This window comes from Cebus imitator, unplaced genomic scaffold, assembly GCF_001604975.1.
Source record: "Cebus imitator isolate Cc_AM_T3 unplaced genomic scaffold, Cebus_imitator-1.0 Scaffold149, whole genome shotgun sequence".
NCBI lineage: Eukaryota > Metazoa > Chordata > Mammalia > Primates > Cebidae > Cebus > Cebus imitator.
The window spans coordinates 2693822-2707259 of NW_016107464.1; the positions used below are offsets into that span (position 1 = coordinate 2693822).

The window sequence follows — 13438 nt, forward strand, 5'->3', positions numbered from 1 at the left end:
TCTCCTGCCTCAGCCTCCTTAGTAGCTGGGATTACAGGCACGCGCCACCATGCCCAGCTAATTTTTTGTAGTTTTAGTAGAGACGGGGTTTCACCATGTTGACCAGGATGGTCTTGATCCCTTTTTTTTGTTTGTTTGTAGAAAGTGATTTATTTAAACAGAGAGAGAAAAAGGAGAAGGAGAGAGAAAGAAACTGCTAACTCTCACACTGAGTGAGAGGATCCAGAAAGATGGAATCCAGGAGAGGAAAGCAGCTTCCACCCTGAGTGGAAGGGAATAGAGAGAGATGGAGTTTAGGAGGGAAGACAGGCTTCCACGAGAAAGTGTGGAAGGGACTCCAGAGGGGAAATCCAGGAGAGAGAAAGATCGGTCTTGATCTCTTGACCTCATGATCCACCCGCCTCGGCCTCCCAAAGTGCTGGGATTACAGGCGTGAGCCACCGCGCCCGGCCTTGTCAGCTTTTTAACTGTACATCTGTTTTATTCACCATAAAAACAGGAAAAGACTATAGCAGGTACTCAGGCCTTAACTTTGAAACAACTATACTTCCTCATGCTTATTATATTTAATGGCTATAAAATAATTTACCTGATAGTTATATACTGTCTTACCTAAAAACATTCCCATGTAATTGGTTAATAAGGTACTGGGTAATGTCAAAGTCTTAGAGTCTTGACAGAATTTAGCTCAGACACAGGTTTATGCTGTCTCATCTGGGACATTAAAATGGTGGTTTCAAGATCCCTTCTGTATTAGCCCACTTAGGCTGCCGTAACAAAACATCACAGACTGGGTGGCTTAAACAGATACCTAATTTCTCAAAGTTTTAAAGCCTAGAAGTTTGAAATCAAGGTACCAGAATAGTTGGTTTTTAGAGAGGGATCTTTTCCTGGCTTGTAGTCAACTATATCTCATCGCTTCCTTACATGGTTGAAGATAAGTTCCCGACATCCTTTTTTTTTTTTGAGATGTAGTCTCACTCTGTCTGTCGCCAGGCTGGAGTGCAGTGGCGTGATCTCGGCTCACTGTAACCTCCACCTCCCGAGTTCAAGGGATTCTCCTGCCTCAGCCTCCCAGGTAGCTGGTACTATAGGTGTGCACCACCACCATGCCCAACTAATTTTTTAACAGAGATGAGGTTTCACCATGTTGGCCAGGATGGTCTTAATCTCTTGACCTCATGATCTGCCTGCCTTGGCCTCCCAAAGTGCTGGGATTACAGGTATAAGCCACAGAATGCCCGACCCATCCCTTCTTAAAGGACATTAATTTTGTTGGGTAAGGGTCCTAACCTTACAACCTCATTTAACCTTAATTACACTTCCTTAGAGGTGACATCTTTAAATACAACCACACTGAGGGTTATGGGAAGATTATAGCTTCAACACATTAATGGGGGGGTGAGGGGCACGGGGGAGTTTATAAACATTTGGTCCATAACACCTCCTAATTCACGATCATTGCTATTCCTTCAACATCCTAGACATGCCAACAGGCATCTCACGATGCACTATCTCCCTGGGACAAGAAATGCATGACCTCAAGCAACAACTTCTTCCTAATGAGGAAGAAATGCACTCCTCGGCCAGGCACAGTGGCTCACGCCTGTAATCCCAGCACTTTGGGAGGCCAAGGTGGGCAGATTGTGAGGTCAGGAGATCATCCTGGCTAACACAGTGAAAGCCCGTTATCTACTAAAAGTAAAAAAAAAAAAAAAAAATTAGCCAGGTGTGGTGGCACGTGCCTATAGTCCCAGCTACTTGGGAGGCTGAGGCAGGAGAATCACTTGAACAGGAGGTGGAGGTTGCAGTGAGCCGAGATTGTGCCACTGTACTATAACCTGGCGACATAGCGAGACTCTGTCTTTAAAAGAAAGAAAGAAAAGAAAAAGGAAAAAAAAAAAAAAAAGAAATGCACTCATGTGGGATGAAAAGACAATGGCCAAGTTGGGTTGCCTAACAGTTGAACTAAACCTCAATCATCTTTTCATACCACAGGCTCCAGAGTTGTGCTGTTGTTTTTAAAATACAGATGGTGTCTTATTCTGTCACCAAGGCTAGAGTGCAGTGGCACAATCATAGCTTAGGCACTGCAGCCTCAAACTCCTGGGCTCAAACAATCCTCCTGTCTCAGTCTCTCAATTAGCTTGGACTACAGACGTGTGCCAACATGCTTAGCTTATTTTTTTTTTTTTTGGTAGAGACAGAGTCTTGCTATGTTGCCCAGGCTGGCCTTGAACTCTACAGCCTCAAGTGATCCTCCCACCTTGGCTTCCCAAAGTGTTGGGATTATAGTCATGAGCCACTACCATGCTCACTCTCCACAGTTTTAGCAGAAACATAATTAAGCTCCTAATTGCCTTAGAGGATACAGAAGGAAAACGAATGGAGTGGGAAAAGGGTAGTTCATTTGTAAGATTTCCATATACCCTTACAGTTATGAACTATAAAATGCATCTTCTAGTAATCAAGGTTGCAGCCTAGCCTACAAAAATCTATACTACAAGGTAGCTGATTTCATATATAATGGCATGCACTGATTTTATCCCCTTTGCATTTTTTCATCTGTCAATGATAAGCTAAATAAACTCTTCTGACCTAGTAGAAATCTAAGAAACTTTATGAGTGAATGTACATGTATGTGTGGTGATATGTTTATGAAATGCCTACAGAAAAAATGTTTTCTGATGTTAAATATACTCACAAACCTACCAATGGAAGAAAACTTAATAAATTATAATCAACTAACCTTCTTCTGTTGCGTGCAGGTGTATTGCATCGTTCCCCTGAGAAGTGATGTTGGCTTGGTCGAACTGAAGGGGGCTGCCTATTTGATGTCATCTCCCATGGTCGCATTGGTGGTGAGGGAGCTGGTGATGCTGATGTATAATCAAAGACTGAATGAGAGAGGCGCTGTCTCTTGGGGCTTGGACTATCTTCACTCTGCCAATGCAACAAAATGGATCAACTGAGTAAGATCTCTTAAGGATTTCACATTACTGCATATGCACAGGTGTTAAGATGTACTTAACGTAAAACCTAAAAATGTAAAGCAGGGAAAAAATATATGCTATCAATTCAAATTTAAAACCTTTTAAAAATGCTGGAGTGGGGTGGAACAGGGAAGGAAGATGCACAGTAAATGATATAAAGTGAAAAATGAACTTTGTTTTTAAAAACTCATCCTAAGGCAAATGAGGTAATGACATATAGGGTATACAATAGCATAATATAACTTTTATATAGTACTTGACCTCTCTTTAAGTTCCCAAACCACCTAAGAAATTACACTCCACTACAATCTCCCATCATTATCAGTTACTGTTTTAGGCATCAATTCTCAGCTGTGAGTTCAGCTTAGTAGGAGATATAGTTTAACTAGGTCCTCAAACTTATTCTCAATCGCAGTCTTCTCCCTCCTTATTCCTGTTTAGGCCACTGTATTTATTTTCTTTAAAGAGGGTTACACAGGGCCAGCCGTGGTAGCTCACACCTGAAATCCCAGTGCTTTTGGAGGCAGAGGCCTCTGGATCACCAAAGGTCTCTGAGTTCGAGACCAGCTTGGCCAACACAGTGAAACCCCATCTCTATTAAAAATACAAAAATTAGCCAGGTGTGGTGGCATGTTCCTGTAATCTCAACTATCTGGGAGGCTGCAGTTGCAATGAGCCAAGATCACACCACTGTACTCCAGCCTAAGCAACAAGAGTGAGACTCCGTCTCAAAAAAAAAACCAAACAAGAGTTACGTGGATAAACTAAGATTTATATTAGACAGATAATGAAATCGCTAATTACCTGATGAGTTCTTTTACTAGAATATCACAGCAGTTTGGAAGTACTTTTCAAGTTTTCAAGGGCCCCAGCATGGGCTTACTAGCTGTAAAACTGATATAGATCACTTAATTGCATTATTAGCCTCCAAGTGTCCCCACCTAATTCAGTTTCCCAAATGAGTCTCCCCAAAACTATCAAAGATACAAATTAACTGGAAATTTGATAAGACTGTGTGTTTTCTAGCAGAACATCTATCTCCAAATCTCCAATCTATTCCTGCAAGTTCTAATTAGTTGGGCATTACAATAATTTTGGTTGCAAAATAATTAGTACCTACAGCTAACCATAAAAATCATCTTATAACATTAGCAAAAGTATAAGGGATTACACATTAGTGTTAGATTTTAGGTAAGCATATGAAACGGAACTGATTATTTTATTTAAGCTGGAAGGAATGAAGCAAATTGCTAAATGACTACATTTGATCATTCCAAATTACTTAGCAGAGATATTCCATGTACAGTCATCCCTCGGCAACCTAGAGGGTTGGTGCCAGAGACCACTCCCCTATAACAAAATCTTAAGATGCTCAGGTCTCTGATATGAAATGGTGTCATATTTGCATATAACCTACACACACACACCCATATACTTTAAATCTCTAGATTACCTACAATATCAACACAATACAATGCAAATGTTTTATAAATAGCTGTTATACTGTATTTTAAATTTTTTTATTCTTGTATTGTTGCTTTTATTTCATTTTTTCTGAATATTTCCCATCCGTGGTTGGTTGAATCTTTGGGTAAGGAACTACCAACTAATCTAGTAGAAGTACACTTATTTTTACCCTTTGATTTTAGTGAGAAAGTTAGTTCTAATGTTCTGATAATCCTAACGCTTAAAAAATGATCATTAACATTGAAATTTAAATATGCTGATTTTTTTTTAAGTAGAACAATCAAGACCTGACAAACCTGCAAATGAACTACATAAGAACCAGAAACAGGCTGGCTCCACAACTGGTATAACAGATTTGGTTAACATTGACTTTTTAAAGAACAAAATGCTAGTAACCAATCATGATGATTAGCTTTTCATTGCATATCCTACCCTGAAAAGCCTAATATAAAATCAGAAACAGAACTCTGAATTCTAGAAATTCACTACCTAAAATGAAGGAGAATGCTATAGATCCTCCTGATAAAGGTCAAATGACAAGAGAAAACCTTTAGGTTATAAACTTTCACATATTTTCAGTGATGTTAAAATTGTGGGATAACAATGTTCTTATTTTATAACAAATGCAATGCTTTTAAAAGTAGAGGTAAGGAAAAGTGGCTGAGAAAAGTTACATCACTTTTCTTTGTGCTGTGATGGTGAAAAAGAAGAGACAAAGCATGGGAAGTGAAGGGAGCTATTCATTAGTATTCTGGAAATAAGTTTACTTTCTCCCCCCTCCTCTTTTTTTTTTTTTGTTTGAGATGGAGTTTCACTTTTGTTGCCCAGGCTTGAGTGCAATGGCCCAATCTTAGCTCACTGCAGTCCCTGCCTCCCGGGCTCAAGCGATTCTGCCTGAGCCTCCAGAGTAGCTGGAATTACAGGCATCCGCCACCACACCTGGCTAGTCTTGTATTTTTAGTAGAGACGGGGTTTCTCCATGTTGGTCGGGCTGGTCTTGAACTCCCGACCTCAGATAATCTGCCCACCTCCACCTCCCAAAGTGCTGGGATTACAGGTGTGAGCCACCTTGCCCAGCCAATAAATTTACTTTCTTACTCAAAGACATCGGAAATCACAATGACTAAAGAGAGGAAAACATTAAGAAGTAGTTTACTATATGCAGTATGATTTCATCACTTCACTTATCAATTTTAGTACTCTAAGGAACTTCAAAGAAATCCTCAGTTTCCAGAAAAGGGAAGGGGTAGTAACCTACAAAGAAATAAGAATTAGATTAACATCAGACTTCCCATAGCAAAAACAGATGCTAAAATTTCTCTAAGGGAAAAGAATATTGAACCTAGAATTTTGTACTCCAATCACACTATTAATCTAGGGTAGGGGCATAAAAAAACCTTTGTCAGCTATATCAAGACCCAAAGGTACTTCTCACATAGCAGAAAGTCACTTGTTGTGTGCTCACAACACTCCCTATCTCTCTTATTTGAAGCTATTAGACAACATCCAATAAACGAACGAAGTAACCCAAGGAATACAATGAAACAAAATTCCAGGAATGGCAGTGAGCAAGTTTAGAAATTCATCATTCCTCAAAAAGAACAAGAAGTCAGAAGGCTCTGAGAAAAATGCCCTAAATAGAATCAAAATATATGGATAAGAACTTGGAAGTTATTAATAAAATTTAATCGCACGGCTCTTTGTCATAAAAAATGTATAAAAGACAATCAGTCCAGGAAAGTCAATGAGGAATGCAAATTCATCTGACCTTGTCATCTAAAACATTCCTTCCTTTGAGTGGAATGGGTAGTTAGAAAATTACATTCACTTCTCCATGGGCCAAACATGCTCTTGTTTCTGCAAGCAGTAGTATACATGGATGTTCCTAACACAATGACTATAGTTGCAGAATAGAATGTAAGTATAAATTTTGTTAAAGTAACTCTAAAGGTCTGTGACAATATCACCGACATTTAGTGAAAATCATAATACAAAAATCTAAAAATAATGGCTTAGCCATAAGAAACATACTTGGTTCTCTCTCTGTTTTTTTTTTTTTTTTTTTTTTTGAGACAGTCTTGCTTTGTCACTGAGGCTAGAGTGCAGCAGCACTATCTCAGCTCACTGCAACCTTCGCATCCTAGGCTAAAGAGATCCTCCTACCTAAGCCACCCAAGTAGCTGGGACTATAGGCGCACACCACCATGACCAGGTCATTTAAAAAGATTTTTTTTTGTAGATATGAGTTCTCACTGTATTGCCCAGTTTGGTCTCAAACTCCTGGACTCAAGCAATCCTCCCACCTCAGCCTCCCAAAGTGCTGGGATTACAGGTGTGAGTCACCACTCCTGGTTAACAAACATACTTTGAAAATGCATTGCTAAATACAGAGGGGAAAAAAGGGAAATCAAAGACTCAGAAACTGAGGAAAACTGAAAAACAAATTTGCATTTTTTTAAGTTTTATTTTTTATTTTATTGAGACAGAGTCTCATTTTTGTTGCCCAGACTGGAGTGCAATGGCTCCATCTGGCTCACTGCAACCTCCACCTCCCGAGTTCAAGCGATTCTCCTGCCTCAGCCTCCCGAGTAGCTGAGATTACAGGCATGCGCCACCACACCTGGCCAATTTTTGTATTTTTAGTAGAGATGGCGTGTCTCCATGTTGGTCAGGTTGGTCTCGAACTCTTGACCTCAGGTGATCCGCCCGCCTTGGAACTCCCAAAGTGCTGCGATTACAGGCGTGAGCCACCATGCCCAGCCCCAAATTTGCATTTTTGATGCTCTCAGGAGGGACGGACGATAAGGCCTTACAACTTGAGATCCCTACATGAAGTAGTCAAAACTTACAAAGTAGTACACTTAAAAAGGAAGATAAGAAAAAGTCATCCCAGTGGAAAAGAGAAGGAAACTTCAACAGGAAATATCTGATCTGTGTGGCCTTTGAATTCAAACTCAGGTTCATTCCTCACACCATATTTGGGGTTCAGATTTTCATGATTCATGCTGTCTGTGAACCTCTAAACTTAAAAATATAAAACTCGTCCAGAACTATGCCACCATAAGGACTCTTGACCGAAGTAAATGCAAACCTGAATCTGGAAGGATACTCTCAATGCCCATGTAAACTAAAAATAAATTCCAACCACCCAACGGACTGAACGGACTCTCTTGACCACAGAGACCCCAGAGAAACTAGAAAAATTGAGTTCTTGGCCTGACAGAAAGGAACGCTAGATACACCTCATTATATCTCTCCATCCCCTGCTTTTGGAGTGTAGGCGAAACTGACCAGCATTAATGTTAAAATAGAAATTATAGGGCCTAACAGAATGAACTCTTTGTGACAATAAGATACCAAATTAGAACCTAAAGCTAAGCCAGACCAGGGTTAACTCACACACCCCTACAGGTCACTCCAACCCAGTACATTGGCTAAAAGACTTTCTTACCTTAAAAGATTCCCTTCTGATGAGTCCAAATTTTTAAACAAGGCTTTACTCTTTCAACCAACTGCAAATTAAAAGAATCTTACCTCTGAATCCACCTGTAATCTGTAAGTCTCCACTTCAAGACATTCCGCGTCTTTTCAGTCTGAACCAACATATATCTTCCATGTATTGATTGACATTGTAACTCCTGCCTCCCTAAAACTGTAATCCAACTGTAGTGGACACATTTCCTTGGGACCTCTCGAGATGGTTTCCCAGATCATGGTCACTCATACTGTCTCAGAATAAACCTCTGTAAAATATTTTACAGAGTTGGGTTTTTCCATTAACACCTATGCCAGTAGTTATCAAACCTTTGCATGTTTCAGAAACACCAGGCTGCTGGCCCCACTCCCCAAGTCTCTAATTCAGAAAGTCTGACTAGGGTTCATGAACTGTCATTTCTACCATTATCCCAGGTGATGATACTTGGATAATTTAGATTTTGAATTCTCCTGGTGAGAAGTTCTTTCCCTCCCTCTCCTTGTTGATTCCAGGCCAGTGGACCAACTTTTCAAAGTACCAAGTGTTGACAACTTAAATTCCTAAGATGTTGATTCAAATCTGGTGTAATCACTGTCTAGAACCCTGCTACAAATTTAAGGGTCAAGGGAGGTAAAAGAGGTCATAAAGGGAGGAAGGAAGGAAAGGCAGATTTTATACTTAGCATTAAAGCTGATTTAAAAAAAAGTCTAGGAGTACACCTCTACAACACTTTATTTTTTTTTTAAATAAAAATAAAAAATCATTCTTATTTTAAAAAATCATTAAAAGAAGTGAAATCCATCTGAGGCAGGTATAAGAATGCATTCCATAATTCCAGATGAACGAGTCATAAGTCATTAAAAGCTAAAGAAAAACAATTTTATATGTAATATATATTTGCATTTATCAGCAAGTCTTGGAGATAACAGAAGATCCTGATCCAGACAAACTCTTCCCAAAACAGAAACAGGTTCCAAGTTCTACTCAGTAACTACAATGTACCTCTAATGGCAACCACTAGTCAGCCCTAAGGACTTCCTTCCCAAAGCAGCGAAGAGGCAACTTGTGCAGGGGGATGGAATTTCTCAAGAACCTGGTCCTCTTTCCAATCATCATTCAGAAGGACTACTCTTGGCCTTAGACTTACAAATAAGCACAGCATGATTTAAGATCAATTCTCCTTTAAACTCCCAGACGTTCTCTACTTGCCTTAATTATCTTTAACAAAAGATGAAGTTTCTTACTCCACAACAAAGGAAAAACAGTTAAATGCCAAGGGCCCAAGAAGAGCAAACTCTCACTAAATTTCATTCATTTTAAATATATCTGAAAACACTTAGAAATTAACACTCTAGGCAACTTGTTACTAAAAAATAAGACAAGATCCTTTTTTGTTTTGCAGAAGATGGATATAAAAGCTGAGGAAAGTAGAAAATAATTTTATATCTGGATTACACAGTGGTTTAAAATGACTACATATTACTTCATTTTATTCTCCAGATGCTGAAGTTTTTATTTTTAAACTATGTCCAGATAATATGTAAAATGTGTTTCTGTTAGTGAAACTGAAACTTTTTAAGGTAGTTCAGTAAACATACTGCCCTGAAACTACACAATGTACAGTCTCATTTCACATAAGACTTTCATTTGCTGTATCGCTCTTATGCTCCTCAGATCAAAATTTTGCAATGAAATCCAATCTCTCAACCAGACAACTAATATATTCTCCTGAAATGTTATTTTACTTGTAGACATAGAAGAAAAAAAGGCTTTGAATATTGTTTTCAAAAGTTACCATAAACATACAGAAACAAAATAAGAACTTTGCTTTTTGATACGATCCAAGTTTGTGTTTTTTCCATAAAAATACAAAGAAATTGTTTGATACGCAGTGACTGCTCAGAAAAGCACTCAAACAGTATAACATATTGCAATCATATCATAATGATGTGATTACTAATAGTAATATGGTATTTTCCTATCATTAGCTATAACTGCTAAAAGCTACTTTGTTTATAATTCCACCAAAACACAGGAACTACAAACAAAGTGGCTTCCTAAGTCTAAAGAGGCCTGTATGGCTAGTATTTAAGTAACAGACTGGCGACATTATGTACTAGATTTTTTGTAATTCCTAATTTCACAAAACATCATTGGTTCACAAAAACTAATTCAGCTTGATGCTACAATTGTAGTTCCCACTACATTTCTACCAGAGTACTAGATTCTACTCATCATGCATCTGTAACTGTAATAATTTTAAGCTGAAATTGTGGAAAAGAGACTAAAAAATCTTAAGTAAAAACATGACATCAGTGAAAACAGAAGAGAAAGATACTAAAACAACCTGAAATCAAGAGATCCTTTGAGAGATACCCCACCTGGAGGTGTTCTGTAAACAGCTGAAGCTCAGAGGGTAGGAATATAAATTTAGGAGTTTTGGTATACAGATAGATCATAGTTAACGAAGCTGCAGACATAGACAAAACTGCCCCTCAAAATTTATGTAATGAAAACAAGGTCCAATACTGAACACTAAGAAACGCCAACATTTAATGCTGGGTAGTTGATAGTAGAGGAGGGTGCAGTGTAATGGAAACCAGTAGAAAGAGGTTTCAAGGATGCAGGATGATGGTGACGCAAGATGAGGACTCAAAAATATCCTCTCATATATTAGGTGAGAGTTAAAGTAACTGCAGTTTTTGTACTGTTGGAATTTGCTGTTTGATATTAGAATACATTATTAAATGTGGTTATGTTATATATCATTTTAATGGGTATTTCTCACTTTATGTTCTTTATTAATGACTTATTACTTGCTATTTATGTTTATTTTAGACTACGAAAATGATGTTAGAAAAAAAGCAAATTCAAGCTATTTTCTTTTTTTTGACGGAGTCTGGCTCTGTCACTGCTTTCCTATTTGAGTTCAAGATGGGTCGTAAAACAGCAGAGACAACTTGCAATATCAACAATGCAACTGGCCTAGGAACTGCTAACTAATGTACAGTGCAGTGGTGGTTCATGAAGTCTTGCAAAGGAGATGAGAGCCTTAAAGATGAGGAGCGTAGTGGCCGGCCGTCGGAAGTTGACAATGACCAACTGATAGCAATCGTCAAAGCTGTACGAGAGAAGCTGCCAAAAAACTCAAAGTCAACTATTCTATGGTATTGTGGGTTGGCATTTGAAACAAATTGGAAAAGTGAAAAAGCTTGATAAGTGGGTGCCTCATGAGCTAACAGAAAATTTTAAAAATTCATCATTTTGAAGTGTCATCATCTCTTATTCTACACAAGGGCAAGGAACCATTTCTTAATCAGATTGTGATTTGAGACAAAAAGTGGATTTTTTATGACAATCAGTGATGACCAGCTCAGTGGTTGGACCAAGAAGCAGCTCCAAAGCACTTACCAAAGCCAAACTTGCACCAACAAGAGGTCACAGTTACTGTTTGGTGGTCTGCAGCTGGTCTGATCCACTACAGCTTTTTTTTTTTTTTGAGACGAATTTTCGCTCATCATCTGCACCCCCCCCACACACCCAGCTAATTTTTCTATTTTTAGTAGAGACATGTTGGTCAGGCTGGTCTCAAACTCCTGACCTCAGGTGATCCACTTGTCTTCATCTCCCAAAGTGCTGGGATTACCAGCATGAGCCACTGAGCCCAGCCACTACAGCTTTCTGAATCCCTGCAAAACCATTACATCTGAGAAGTATGCTCAGCAAATTGATGAGATGCACTGAAAACTGCAATGTCAGTTAGCAGCTAGCACTGATCAACAGAAAGGGCCCAATTTTTCTTAGTGACGTGAATTCTGGGCACGTTGCACAACCAAAGCTTCAAAAGTTAAACCAACTAGGTTACAAAGCTTTGCCTCACCCACCATATTCATCTGATCTCTAGCTGACTGACTACCAACTCTTCAGAAGGCATCTCGACAACCAACTTTTTGCTGCAAAAATGCTTCTCTATTAAAAATACAAAATTAGCTGGGTGTGGCGGTGTGTGCCTATAATCCCAGCTACTTTGGAGGATGAGGCAGGAGAGTCGCTTGAACTCAGGAGGCAGAGGTTGCAGTTAGCGGAGATCAGGCCATTACACTCCAACCTGGATGACAAGAGTGAAACTGTTTCAAAAAAAAAAAAAAAGAAAGAAGAAGAAAGCTGTAGTGGATCAGACCAGCAGCAGACCACCAAACAGTGACTGTGACCTCTTTCTGGTGCAAGTTGGGCTTTGGGAAGTGCCAGGAAAAGGCTTCTACAACCAGAAGAATGTACAAAATACTTTCCAAGAGTTCGTCCAATCCTAAAGCAGGGATTTTTATGCTACCAGAACAAACATATTTATCATTGGTAAAAATGTGTTGATTGCAATGGTCCCCATTTCAATTAATAAAGATATGTTTGAGTCTTGTTATGAAGATTTAAAATTCATGGTCTGAAACCAGAATTACTTTTGCACCAATCTAATACCAACATAGAGGTCTCTGACAGAGCTATTTCTTTCTAATATGATTTGCTATCTCTTATGGCATATTCTCCCCTTATGACAATTTTCGGAAAAGTTTGTCCCCCCTCTTTTATATTCAATAATCTTTGGTATGAATTTTAAAATAATTCTGAAATTTCTAAATACAAAATTCTGCTGATATTTTGGCTGCAGATTTCATTAAGTCTACAGATTTGCTAGAGTATAGATATTTTTACAATAATTTGTTTTCTCTTTCAAAAACGTGGCATATTTCTCCATGTGTATAAATTTTCAAATTTTCATTCACCTAATTTAACTGTAGTAAATTTGTCAGAGATGTTTGAACCAGAGTGCCTCCATATTGAACAGGGGCTTGGTAAAATAAGACTGAGACCTACTTGGCTGCATTCCCAGTAAGTTAGGCATTCTAAGTCACAGGATGAGACAGACCAAGATGGCGATGACAGTGATCTCTGGCCATCCTCACTACTACACTCTCACCAGCACCATGACAGTTTACAAATGTCATAGCAATGTCAGGAAGTTGCCCAATATGGTCTATTTTTATTTTTTTGAGAGTGAGTCTTGCTTTGTTGCCCAGGCTAGAATGCAGTGGTACTATCTAAGCTCACTGCAGCCTCTGCCTCCCAGATTCAAGTGACTCTTGTGCCTCAGCATCTCAAGTAGCTGGGACTACGGGTGTGTACCACCATACCTGGTTAATTTTTATGTTTTAGTAGAGACGAGGTTTCACCATGTTGGCCAGGCTGGTAACGAACTCCTGACCTCAAGTGATAGCCTGCCTTGGGCCTCCCGAAATGCTGGGATTACTAGGACTAAAAAGAGGAGGCATGAATAACCCACCCCTTGTTCAGCATATAATCAAGAAATAACCATAAAATGGGCAATCAGCAGGCCTCAGGGCTGCTCTGCCTAGGGGGTAGCTATTATTTATTCCTTTACTTTCTTAATAAACTTGCTTTCACTTTATTCCATGGATTCACCTTGAATTCTTTCTGGTGTAAGATCTAA

General features: G+C 39.0%; 1 protein-coding gene across 12 annotated transcripts in view; it reads right to left on the minus strand.

Moving 5' to 3' along the window:
* Window positions 1-13438, minus strand: part of RNF38 (ring finger protein 38) — a 128947-nt gene that overhangs the window by 32399 nt on the left and 83110 nt on the right. For all 12 annotated transcript variants that reach the window (XM_017543168.2, XM_017543170.2, XM_017543169.2 and 9 more), the window contains one exon: window positions 2750-2943. In XM_017543168.2, coding sequence (XP_017398657.1) covers window positions 2750-2943 — 194 coding nt within the window. The remainder of the gene's footprint in view (window positions 1-2749; window positions 2944-13438) is intronic.